We start from the raw sequence: 13,814 nt of genomic DNA, 5'->3' as shown, positions 1-13,814 counted from the left end.
TAAAATGCAAATCGTGCAAAACCGCGCTCTGCAATTTTGCCTTTGAAAACCAAGATGGTACTAGGTTCAAAAACTCCCCGAAGAGGCGAACACGAAGCAAGTCAAGGAATTGCAGATTAAATTGACCTACGGGAATATTCAAAGGGCAATAAATTACAACCTACCGTCTCTAACAGAGCTGATACATAAGAAACAACCGTGACCTCTCAAATTTGCAAAAGCCCTCTTGACCATCTCCATTACTAAAACTTCTTGCCGCATAGAGCAAAGACTAGTGACTAAAATGACTGCCTAACATAGTGATCAACCAACCGAATTGAGGATCAATCCCAGTTCAATTCCGGAAATTCAATATCAATGAACATAGTCTTTCAAACGGCAGAAATGGGCTCAATGGTATTTGATAAGAGAGAACTGAGAACACAAAAAGTAAAATTAAGGAAACAAGGCCAAACTAAGTACAGAAGCAAATTGAAAAACAGAGAAAGAAACTGCAAATGAAATGCTGGCAGCCGGATAAACACAAGTTGTTATCGAATGGCACAGCTGCGAAGAGCACAAAGACGCTTGAATAAAGTACACACAACTACGGTTCGAGTCCAACTCCAGCAAAATTTTATTAATTTTATTGAGGCGTTTCCTTCATCCAATAAAACTCCCAACAACTTTAACCTCTGGAAGAGGAAAATGGCGCAGTGGTCAACAAAGCGTAGAAGAAATACCGGAAAAGCGAAATTTATTTCTCCGACCGCGGTTTGAGTCCAAATCAGTTACTTCCAAATTTCCTTATTATTTTTCTTTCTGCTATGTTACAAGAAATACAACGGAACTTTCAAACCTGTTAAGAGTATTCGGCCAGCCGCTCGCCTATTCAATTCGGTGCCAAATACAACTCATTCTTTGTCCTCTGCCCATCCCATTCGGTTGTCTTCGTCTGTTCATCCAGCCGCTCGTCCTGTCAATTAGGGGCTGAACAGATCACAGCTGTCATCAATATCTATGCCTAACTAAAGACAAACAGTTGCGCCTACTTACGATGCCTTTCATTTTACTTTCTTTGCGATTGTTTTTACGTTTTTACCGAATACTCCACTGATTAAAAAAATAAACATCTGTCAGATTAAGAAGACAAACAAAAACAATCACTATTGTGCTGCGCGTGGTTTGGTTTCAGTGGTTTTATGGTTTAGGTTAGCATAACACTTATTTAACAATTTCTTAATTTTATCACATTTATTTTAATGCTATTTCAAGTCAGAAACAACTTTTTTCTTTTATCTTTCCCTTTTTCTGTACTAAACTTACACGTTCCTTTTTTCTCTCCTCATTTTGATTTGTTCATTGAAGCCGGATTATTTGCGAACAGGGCCAGAGATCTAAGCCCCAGCTTTAATTGCGTCAAAGGGAAATTTAATTTGCCTGAAAAGCGGAATTTTTATAACAGCGTACATGACACTTATCGCGCCGTGCGCTAAGACAACATCAGAACTGGGCTCTTTGGTTCAAAACCGTTTAAAAATTTTTTTCGATCTCGATTTTAAGTTCGCGACGATTTGAACATTGACAGGACAAAGCATTGAAACGAAAAACCTGCAGCTACAGATGTCAATTTAGTGCAGTGAACTATTACCTAGAAGAACCAGAAAATCAACGCGAGTGGGTTCGAGCGCCACCCACGCCCATCGAGCTTTTAATATTTTCCACTTCTATTTTAATTGTTTTAATTATCATACTTACCTGAAGAAATTGTCACACGCCTTTCACACTATCTCCACGAGGCTAACCAAGGAACCGATCCATTATCAATTGTATACGTTTAGTTCTGCCAGCAGAAGTCTTCCGTGGTACTTGAAATGGCTGAGTGCATCTGAGGCAGAGGAAGTAGTTTTTTACAGTTAGATAGAACATTCAGTCTTAACAAGAACTTTTCAAATTCATTTTATTTTTTCCTTCTGTGTATATAACTTCTTTCACCTCTGGTTGCACATAGATTGTATATATATAGTTTTGCATTTTCAATATCTTTTTGAAACTGCATTTATGCGTAAATATTGCAGCTTTTTTGTCTTTTTAATTCAAAATTGATTTTTTACTGTTTGGTTGACTTTACTGACCTCGATTTCTTGTTTTGAATCTTAAATTGCTCTCAACTCAGTTTTAAGCAGCTGATGGTAATTGGCGGATGTTCATTACTCAAAATTGATTTATTTTGAAATATAACCTGCGTCAATTTCTCAGCTGATTTTTATTGAGCTCGCATTTTTTACTACATCAAATCAAAATTGGTTTTGCTCTATCAAATTATGCTGTTTTTCGACATTTTGCTTGAAAACTTTTTGACTTCTCTAGGCTGGGTTCTGCCTTCCTTTTCCTTTATTTTTTACAGCAGTTGATCGGCAAAGCAGTCTGAAATCCGCAAAGTTATTCAACTGCTTTCAGTACCTTCTTTTTTGAACTTCCTCGTCACCGGTTTATCCTATCTGTAAGTATGGGTGGGTTTGCTTGGGTGTGTATTGTTTACTTACTTCTTCCATAATTTCGCCGATGCGTGCTCTTGCTGTATTTCCACTTGCTGTTTTTTGTCTTTTAGTGATCTTTTTTGTATTTCAAGGTTTTGGCCATAAATTTACTTCCAGCCCTTTGTAAGGCTGTTATATTCATTTTGATCTCTCTAAGTCTTTTTGGCTCATTTTTGGATGTTTTATTCTATCGAGCTGAATCTTTCTTTTTTTGTTCCCCGGCTGTGCATTTTTATTATTTCCCATTCCATCTTTCCTGACTTCTGTCTTTTTTTCTGTCGCTTTCTTTTCCCACCGTCTCTGACAAGGCTGCAATATCTCTGTTTTGTCTCATCTTGTTTTTTCCGCGTCTCTTGACATTTTTTGTCCGTATCCGTCATCTGTTTTTTATCAAAGCTAAGACTCTGTTAGCTGAGCAATAATTTTGCAGTACTCTTGGTGTTCGTTTTGTCAGCTGACGCTTATTTTGTTTTACAATTTTTCATGCCGCAAACTTCGAAACCGCAATTTCATTCGTCTGTGCATAAACAACTTACTTCACGCTCTGAATGTCTTTAAGCACTAAAATTATGGTTTTTCAAGGTAATTCAACCCTTTAAAAGTAAATAAGTATTTTTTTATAAGAAAGGCCTCGAATAATAGAGCAAGTCGTTTGAGAGCAATGCGTCCGACGATGTTTATCTAACTTCGTGGAAGTCATTTTTTGTTTTGTTCTAGCAACGTAAATGTTTTACATTTAAGATTATTTTAGCAGAAGTTACTTTTAAAAACGAAGTTAGCAATTACATTGTCCTGTTTTTTAAGCAATTTTTCGCTTGACCGATTTTTTTTCTGACTCATATGACTTATTGTCCTCAAAAAGGGATAAACAGGTAGCGCTCGGAGGGCGTCAAGTTTTCTGAGAGCATTTCGGCTTTCTATACTCTAAGAATGCTATTCACCAAATTCGTTTTGAGTAGACTTTTTCATGGTGTGAAGAGCTATTATCTTATTAGGTAAGAGCTATTATCTTATTATCTTATTAGTAAGAGCTATAATCTTATTAGTTTGACCCCCTCAGTCTTCTCCCCCAACGTTCCCTTGTCCACCCTCCTTTACCTGGCGTTTCGGACCCCACTCTAGGCCAGCCCTCTCAGCATCCCCCCATTACTTGACCCTACTCCGCCCATCCCAATGCCAAAGCCAGCCGGTAGTTTGAGAGCAATTCGCTCGACGTTAGTCGGTGATGTTTTTTATAGCTGCGAAGCTGTAAGCTGATCGGAGCTATATTGCGGTGTCCGTGGTTTTTTAAGTTCAACGAATTTGGATTATATTGGTCCTGTCTTTTTTTGTAAGATGTTTTCCACCTTTTTCCATGATTTTGAGCTTTTGAAACGGGATAAACAGGTAAAGCTCGGTGGGTATTAAGTTGTAATAGATGACCGCAACTGGCTTTAGCAGTTTTTCGTTTTTTTTGCATGCTTAATATTGTGAATCTGCGTTAAGTCCTAAATTTCGGAAGGTCAGTTTTCGCTGTTTTTGAGCCCTGAATTGCAGCAATTTTTCTATTTTTCGTTTATTCTGTTGTTTTAAAGGTCGTTCATAGCGTATAGGGCTATTATGATATGCGAAATGTCTTTTTTGCTAATGTTCGTTTCTTTTGGTTGTTTGTGCCGACTTTAATACCAGAAACAAGATTTTTCTCGATAATTTTTTTTGAAAATTCTCGGTTTTCAGATTAATGGGGCAAGTGAACTTTTCTTGGGCTAAAAAATGGGTTAAGGGACTGTTTGTAACCACAAAGTTGATCTTGACGATCTGGATATCATTTGTATTTAAAACTTTTAATTAATTTTTCAGTTTTTTTGCTATTTTTCATGTTTTTCGAATTTTTAAAAAATATTTTTCAGGTTTTATTTATTTTAAGTGACCGATGAAGCTGTTTTCAGGCTTATGTTGGGGACAATAGATAAATTTTATTGGTTCAGTATAATTTTGAGGATGTTAACATCACAAATTTCAGCAACTTTTTGTCAATTTGTTAATTTCAAATTTTTGGAAACTTTAAAAGTTTTCTTAGTTTAAAGTGTAACGAAACTGTTTTGAAGCTTAAACGCACAGAAATGAATTGTTGTTTTCTTTACAGAAGCTGTTTTGAAAGTTTTTTCCTAGATTTTAAGCACTTTTTAAAAATTATTTTTCTGTTTGTATCAGTTTCTGATCTATTTTTGGCTCGCTTATGCCTCGATTTTTTTATTGTAGCCTGAACGTTTGCCATTTAGTAGTTTTTGATGAGTTTGCCGGTTTTGATGAAATAAGTGTCTGAATGTAACTACGGTATTATTTAATTTGGTTGTTTGTAACTTGTAATTTTTGTTGTTTTTAAACTTCAAAATAATTAGTGGCCTCTGTTGCTTTAGGGCTCGCTAATTATTTTTTAACACGAAAATTTTATGACGACAATAACACTAATAATAAGAGCTTTCATTAAAAACTTGCTGTTGCAAAAAATCTTTTTTTGTGGTATTTGCTTCTGCTTGTCGTTTGTGTCCAGCAAGTTTTCTGTGAAATAGCAATTTATTTTTTTGCCTAATTTTTGTCTATTTATTATCGGTTTTCGATAGACTACCTTTAAAACAAATTTTGTTTTGATAATTCTCAAAATGTATATAATTTTTTGATTGGCTTGTGTTATCCAATTCTTCTGTTTATCAATTCAGGACTTTTTAAGTTTTTCATTAAATTTGGACTGTAATTCAGGACTTCTATTTTTTTTTGTATCGTCGTCTGACGCTCTTTTTTCGTTTATTCACTCTGCAACCCTGAAATCATCGGATCTTATCCGCTTGTGTCCCCCCCTCCAGTACGTTATGCTTCCCCCACTTACAGAGCACGTGTCATTAATATTTACAGAGCACGTGTCATAGTAAATCATTTTGTAAAAATATGGCACGAATGTCCGGGGTGCAAATAATATGCACCCACTAAGCTTGGGGCACAAACGGTAAAGATCCAAAAAGTCAAATATTCCGAATTACTTGTTCCTCTCACTTACGGCGTTTGCGCATCTGACGTCATTTTTCACTCTCTAGCAAGCATTTTTAGGTCATTTGCGTGATTAGATTTCAATCATACTTGACTTACCTCACTCAATAAATTTGACTTTTGCACTTCAAAATTTCAGTTTAATTTGAATTAGTTTAAGGTCAATGGACCTCAAATGTGTAATAAAGGTCCCTGATAAGGCTTTTGCTGAATGAATTTTTGCAAGTTTTGAAATTTTATTGCTGAATGTTTTTGACATGGCCTTTTGAGCGGCATTGATAACTTTTTCAATTTATATCTGTATCTGTTTCTATCTGTTTTATAAGGTACGCAAGTCTACTTCGCACCTTTTCCAGCAATGTGTGTTCCTGCCGGCTATGTGTTTATTAATAGCCGCCCTCATCTTCTCAGCTGGCTATTATTGCGCTCGTATTTTTTTACAATTCAAGAATTTGAATTGTATTGGGGCGCTGTCTTTTTTTTTAAGATCTGTTCACACATTTTCGTGATTTTTGAAGTCACATTGGAGTAGTGATTTTGGTCACGCCGAAACAGGAAATGGAGCGAAAAAGCGAGTGGTTTTGCGGCTTGAATTTTTTTCGCTCTAATTTTAAAGTAGAGTGAGAAAACGGTGTTTGAACAAAAATTCGCTTTCTCGCTAGTGGTTTTTTGTTCACATGCGGCAATTTCGCTTTGATTTTTTCTGTTTTTTCGCTTTTTTGGATTTGATTTTTTTCTAAATGGTTTTCCCAATCCATTCATAGTGCTTTCTAGGTCTAGTTTTCTGTTTCGTCAATGAAAATTTTTTGAATTGTACGTCAGGACTTGTCCTGCTATGTTTTTTTTACTTCGTCAAACTTTTTTTCGCTTTTCCATTTTGCCGCTTTTTCGACATTTTGCGTGAAATCTTTTTGACTTTTTTAGGCTAGTTTCTCTCTTCTCTCATTCTGCTAAAAGTGAATTTGAACATCAGTTGCTAAGCAAAGCAATTCAAAATGAACAGAGTCGGTATGAAGTCAGAAATAGAAACGGGATAAACCCATAAAGCCCAATTTTAGATGCCCGCTATTTGAACGTCGTTCCTATAAGTCTTAGTTACCACCTCTAATGCTTATTGGTGTTGATAGTAGCCCCTGTAGCCTCTCTCTAAGAAACAGAAGTATGTTCAACTACTCAAATGCCATCAAAACAAATCGGACTTAAAAAATATTTTTGTACAAAAATATATTTTTTTTCGATATATTCTATTCGTTCAATCCCAATCATGCTTATTGGAATCAACGGCGGCTATTTTCCGGCAATCTGCCGGGTATGTTCTTGTTGGCTATTGGCTTTCTCTACGTGGCCTTCAGGCGAGATCAAAGCAGCCACTCAGCTGAGGAGTTTAGTGAAAACAAACAGTACGAATATTGAAATCATAGAAACTTTGTTAACCGATAACGCAAAGTTATCAATGCCTGGCTGACCTTGCACCGTCCATACTAATTGAATGGAAAAGTTTCAGGTCTGTTAGAAAAATATTAAATTTTTATTGTACGCAAAACAAAGCAGCATTGGGCGAGTTTATGGCAATAATTTTTTCATGCTTTAAAAATAGTAGTGCATTCCATCAGTCCCGATTGAAGTCATAGGAATCACGAGTGATCCGTTGATGTTTAGGTTTATGTATTAAATTGTCTGAAATCGTCGCTTGTTGTTGAGTGGCTCTGATTGGTCATGTACAAAAAGCTTGATTGAGTCTTGTACTATTTGCAGGACTCCAAAAGCAGTGTCTTTGACGTACTATTTAGTCTGGTAATATTGGACACTTTTCTATTCATTGAAGGATACACTACAGTTCAGGCACGTGTGAAGCAGGTTCGGCTTTCTAGTGCATGCATTAGGAACAATAATTTTCGAAGAACTGATTGTTATTCGAGTGACTCAGGCCCACAGGCAATAAAGGTGGAAGCGCTTCCTGTTATATGCGATTTTGTCGGTTGTGTTTAGCCTTCAGTTGAATCCCGTGCTTGACAAAGAGTGGAAAGACTATTTGCAACAGCAACCGCATCAAACTACACCTCATGGAGTAGTAATTGTATCTCCGACTGACGAGGACTCAGAAAGGGACACTCTTTTTTTGAGTGTGCCTGATATTCACATTGACATGGACGCGTCCAGTACCTCACAGATAACATGCGACAAACATAATGAGTGCGCAAATTCTAACAGCAAAAATTGCTTGACTTTTGTCGTTGATCTGACATCTGTTGCTCATATACTCTCACTCTGTCTCTACTAATGTCGGCATTTTTTACTTTCTTATCATTGGGCTAACTTGTTTGAAAACAATTCTTTGGTGTTCACTTTCGCTGGGCAGTGAATTATGAGGTGTTGGAAACTTCTTTGAAATCCAACACCGCATGGTTAAATGGCGGGAATCTTGGAGAGGTCGAGGGAATATTTAAATCTATAGTAGGGTTGTGATTCTCTAGTAATTAAGACTCATTTTAGTCAAAATTGTTTCGTCTTTCGGCTAACTTTACTGATATGTTTTTTGGTCACTTCCGCTTTATGGATGTGAGCTTATTGCAGGCAAGGATCTGACAGCATATCTGGTGGCCACCGACAAACGGTATCCCCTAATGCAACAACGCCCCATCAGGTGCCACAGCATAAGCATCCGCACCAGTTCCAGTCACAGCCACAGTTTACTCCTGGTCTCGTGGGAGTAGAGGCAGGGGTTGTTGCAGAAGGAGGTGGGGACAGTCACAATTTGGCAGCTGTGTTGGACCAGATCCAGTGTTCCAAGTGGCTTCCCAAATTCCAAGCTCAGGATGTAGATGTTGATGTGTTCTTCACGATGACTGATCAGGATCTCAAGGAAATTGGCATCAAGTGAGTGTTGTTTCATTCACACAAAAGATTTACTGGGTTTTATGTTAAATATTGGTCAAAAATCTAGATTATTTTTTTATTAATCAGCTTTGAATTGATTCAATTAGTAGCAGCCAAGCGGTAAAGGGGGCTGTTATTGATCTCGTGTAATGTAGAGTTTGTGCAGCTCATGAGAGATAAAAATTCATTAGAAACGGGATAAATTATGAGATAAATCAATGAGACCATTAAATTCAACATCCTTAGATGCTAATTCAATACCAGGTACTTGAGCTGATTTGGGCTATTTTCAAATTTAGCCTACAATGTTATCAGTTTCGAATTTAGCCTACAATGTTAACAGTGCTCTCAAACGAAACTTGTAGCAACCATTGTAGTCCTATTGGTCTTTTTCACGCGTTTCTTCGTAACATTAAGTAACGTTTTCACGCTTTGTTCTCGATTTTTTTGTTGAATTGATCTCAATCCGAATTTAAGGCAGCCTAATTTAATTGGGCTGCCTTAAATCCAGTAATCAAATAGATAATGCGCCGGAATTGAGTTCATTTTTAATTTAAATCTTGTATTGTTGCAAAAATTGGCTCTATTTGAATCATTTGATGCCTCTTTAGTTATGCCCCCTGGGCTTTGATGAAGCATTTTTCAATTGTTTGCCCCGCCCACTCGTCGTTTGAGAGATATAAATAGTTAACGACTGTATCTACTTGTTAATGGGATGTACGTGGTTTCATGTTCTAAAAATAATTATGGCGCTGAGTTATTATGATTCAAAAATCCCTAGTCGAGAAAAAAAGTTTATCTTGTAAGATCTTACAAGATTCTGGCAGAATCTTACAAGACGATGCATCGTCTTACAAGAATTTCTTCCAAAATCTTACAAGATCTTACAAGATAAACTTTTTTCTTACAAGAATCTTACAAGATAAACTTTTTCTTACAAGAATCTTACAAGATACACTTTTTCTTACAAGAATCTTACAAGATACACTTTTTCTTACAAGAATCTTACAAGATACACTTTTTCTTTCAAGAATCTTACAAGATACACTTTTTTACTTTCAAAATTCTTTTTCTGCCTCCAGCACCTATTCTTAAGACCTATACTCAAAGAAAAAAATCTAAAACATTGCAAGATATGAATGTACACATATTTTGGCATCGACAAAAGTAAGCAGAAAAGTAAAAACATAAGAAAAATATTAATCTAAGGCATCAGAAAAGGGTCTTTCGATCTTCGTTTTTAAAGACTTTTCCTGATTTTTCATTTCTGTTTTCTTGGTTTTCTGTTTTCTTGGCTTTCTGTTTTCTTGGTTTTCTGTTTTCTTGGCTTTCTGTTTTCTTCATTGCTTCCTTGGTTGATTTCCGTCTTGAAGTTAATTTTTCTAAAACATATACAATATTTAAAAACCCAACACAAGAGCACAGAAAAACGCAAAAAACGGGCACGATGTGCCCAAAACAGGAACACAGAAAAACGCAAAAAAAAGGGCACGATGTGCCCAAAAGAGGAACACAGAAAAACGCAAAAAAACGGGCACGATGTGCCCAAAAGAGGAACACAGAAAAACGCAAAAAAACGGGCACGATGTGCCCAAAAGAGGAACACAGAAAAACGCAAAAAAACGGGCACGATGTGCCCAAAAGAGGAACACAGAAAAACGCAAAAAAGCGGGCACGATGTGCCCAAAAGAGGAACACAGAAAAACGCAAAAAAACGGGCACGATGTGCCCAAAAGAGGAACACAGAAAAACGCAAAAAAACTGGCACGATGTGCCCAAAAGAGGAACACAGAAAAACGCAAAAAAAACGGGCACGATGTGCCCAAAAGAGGAACACAGAAAAACGCAAAAAAACGGGCACGATGTGCCCAAAACAAGAAAACCAAAAAACGCAAAAAACGGACTCGATGTGCCCAAAAAAACGATGCAGAGTAAAACGCAAAAAACGGACATGATGGGCCCAAAACAAGAACACAGAAAAACACAAAAAATCGGACCTTATGTGCCCAAAACAAGAACTCAGAAAAACGCAAAAAACGGGCACGATGTGCCCACAACAGGAACACAGAAAAACGCAAAAAAACGGGCACAATGTGCCCAAAACAGGAACACAGAAAAACGCAAAAAAACGAGCACGATGTGCCCAAAACAAGAAAACCAAAAAACGCAAAAAAGGGACTCGATGTGCCCAAAAAACGATGCAGAGAAAAACGCAAAAAAACGGACATGATGGGCCCAAAAAAACGATGCACAGAAAAACGCAAAAAACGGACATGATGGGCCCAAAACAAGAACAAAGAAAAACACATAAAAACGGACCTTATGTGCCCAAAACAAGAACTCAGAAAAACGCAAAAAACGGGCACGATATGCCCAAAACAAGAACTCAGAAAAACGCAAAAAACGGGCACGATGTGCCCAAAACAGGAACACAGAAAAACGCAACAAACGGGCACGATGTGCCAATAACAGGAACACAGAAAAACGTAAAAAAACGGGCACGATGTGCGCAAAACAGGAACACAGAAAAACGCAAAAAAACGGGCACGATCTGCCCACAACAGGAACACAGAAAAACGCAAAAAAAACGAGCACGATGTGCCCAAAACAGGAACACAGAAAAACGCAAAATAACGGGCACGATGTGCCCAAAACAAGAACACCAAAAAACGCAAAAAAACGGACTCGATGCGCCCAAAATACGATGCAGAGAAAAACGCAAAAAACTGACATGATGGGCCCAAAAAAACGATGCACAGAAAAACGCAAAAACGGACATGATGGGCCCAAAACAAGAACAAAGAAAAACACAAAAAAACGGACCTTATGTGCCCAAAACAAGAACTCAGAAAAACGCAAAAAACGGGCACGATGTGCCCAAAACAGGAACAAAGAAAAACGCAAAAAACGGGCACGATGTGCCAATAACAGGAACACAGAAAAACGCAAAAAAACGAGCACGATGTGCCCAAAACAAGAAAACCAAAAAACGCAAAAAACGGACTCGATGTGCCCAAAAAAACGATGAAGAGAAAAACGCAAAAAACGGACATGATGGGCCCAAAAAAACGATGCACAGAAAAACGCAAAAAACGGACATGATGGGCCCAAAACAAGAACAAAGAAAAACACAAAAAAACGGACCTTATGTGCCCAAAACAAGAACTCAGAAAAACGCAAAAAACGGGCACGATATGCCCAAAACAGGAACAAAGAAAAACGCAAAAAACGGGCACGATGTGCCAATAACAGGAACACAGAAAAACGCAAAAAAACGAGCACGATGTGCCCAAAACAAGAAAACCAAAAAACGCAAAAAACGGACTCGATGTGCCCAAAAAAACGATGAAGAGAAAAACGCAAAAAACGGACATGATGGGCCCAAAAAAACGATGCACAGAAAAACGCAAAAAACGGACATGATGGGCCCAAAACAAGAACAAAGAAAAACACAAAAAAACGGACCTTATGTGCCCAAAACAAGAACTCAGAAAAACGCAAAAAACGGGCACGATATGCCCAAAACAAGAACTCAGAAAAACGCAAAAAACGGGCACGATGTGCCCAAAACAGGAACACAGAAAAACGCAACAAACGGGCACGATGTGCCAATAACAGGAACACAGAGAAACGTAAAAAAACGGGCACGATGTGCGCAAAACAGGAACGCAGAAAAACGCAAAAAACGGGCACGATCTGCCCACAACAGGAACACAGAAAAACGCAAAAAAAACGAGCACGATGTGCCCAAAACAGGAACACAGAAATACGCAAAATAACGGGCACGATGTGCCCAAAACAAGAACACCAAAACACGCAAAAAACGGACTCGATGCGCCCAAAAAAACGATGCAGAGAAAAACGCAAAAAACTGACATGATGGGCCCAAAAAAACGATGCACAGAAAAACGCAAAAACGGACATGATGGGCCCAAAACAAGAACAAAGAAAAACACAAAAAAACGGACCTTATGTGCCCAAAACAAGAACTCAGAAAAACGCAAAAAACGGGCACGATGTGCCCAAAACAGGAACAAAGAAAAACGCAAAAAACGGGCACGATGTGCCAATAACAGGAACACAGAAAAACGTAAAAAAACGAGCACGATGTGCCCAAAACAAGAACACCAAAAAACGGACTCGATGTGCCCAAAAAAACGATGCAGAGGAAAACGCAAAAAACTGACATGATGGGCCCAAAAAAAACGATGCACAGAAAAACGCAAAAAACGGACATGATGGGCCCAAAACAAGAACACAGAAAAGCACAAAAAAACGGACTTTATGTGCCCAAAACAAGAACTCAGAAAAACGCAAAAAACGGGCACGATGTGCCCAAAACAGGAACACAGAAAAACGCAACAAACGGGCACGATGTGCCAATAACAGGAACACAGAAAAACGTAAAAAACGGGCACGATGTGCGCAAAACAGGAACACAGAAAAACGCAAAAAAAACGGGCACGATCTGCCCACAACAGGAACACAGAAAAACGCAAAAAAACGAGCACGATGTGCCCAAAACAGGAACACAGAAAAACGCTTAATAACGGGCACGATGTGCCCAAAACAAGAACACCAAAAAACGCAAAAAACGGACTCGATGTGCCCAAAAAAACGATGCAGAGAAAAACGCAGAAAACGGACATGATGGGCCCAAAAAAACGATGCACAGAAAAACGCAAAAAACGGACATGATGGGCCCAAAACAAGAACAAAGAAAAACACAAAAAACGGACCTTATGTGCCCAAAACAAGAACTCAGAAAAACGCAAAAAAACGAGCACGATGTGCCCAAAACAGGAACACAGAAAAACGCAAAAAACGGGCACGATGTGCCAATAACAGGAACACAGAAAAACGTAAAAAAACGGGCACGATGTGCCCAAAACAAGAACACCGAAAAACACAAAAAAACGGGCACGATGTGCCCAAAACAGGAACACAGAAAAACGCAAAATAACGGGCACGATATCCCCAAAACAAGAACACCAAAAAACGGACTCGATGTGCCCAAAAAAACGATGCAGAGAAAAACGCAAAAAACGGACATGCTGGGCCCAAAACAAGAACACAGAAAAACGCAAAAAAACGGACATCATGTGCCAAAAACAAGAACACAGAAAAACACAAAAAAACGGACATTGTGCCCAAAACAAGAACACAGAAAAACGCAAAAAACGGGCACAATGTGCCCAAAACAAAAACACAGAAAAACGCAAAAAACGGGCACTATGTGCCCAAAACAGGAACACAGAAAAACGCAAAAAAACGGAACGAAAAAAAACAAACCACAACCGGAAAAAAGACGAAAAAAACCAAGGAAAGGAAAACCAAACAAGAAAAAAAAATCAAAAACAACGAAAAAAGCACAAACCAAAAAAACAAAAAAAA

At 38.0% G+C, this 13,814-nt stretch overlaps 1 protein-coding gene across 2 annotated transcripts in view; it reads left to right on the top strand.

Annotated features, from left to right (window-relative positions):
- Positions 1 to 13,814, top strand: part of LOC142358741 (ankyrin repeat and SAM domain-containing protein 3-like) — a 137,895-nt gene that overhangs the window by 92,354 nt on the left and 31,727 nt on the right. The window contains exons 8-9 of one of the 2 annotated variants that reach the window (XM_075410289.1): positions 7,533 to 7,736; positions 8,118 to 8,420. In XM_075410289.1, coding sequence (XP_075266404.1) covers positions 7,533 to 7,736; positions 8,118 to 8,420 — 507 coding nt within the window. The remainder of the gene's footprint in view (positions 1 to 7,532; positions 7,737 to 8,117; positions 8,421 to 13,814) is intronic. The other variant, XM_075410290.1, reaches the window with a different exon arrangement.

This window comes from Convolutriloba macropyga, chromosome 2 (genome assembly GCF_964194025.1).
Source record: "Convolutriloba macropyga chromosome 2, txConMacr16.3, whole genome shotgun sequence".
NCBI classification, from domain to species: Eukaryota; Metazoa; Xenacoelomorpha; order Acoela; family Convolutidae; genus Convolutriloba; species Convolutriloba macropyga.
This window is presented reverse-complemented; position numbering and strand designations above follow the sequence as displayed.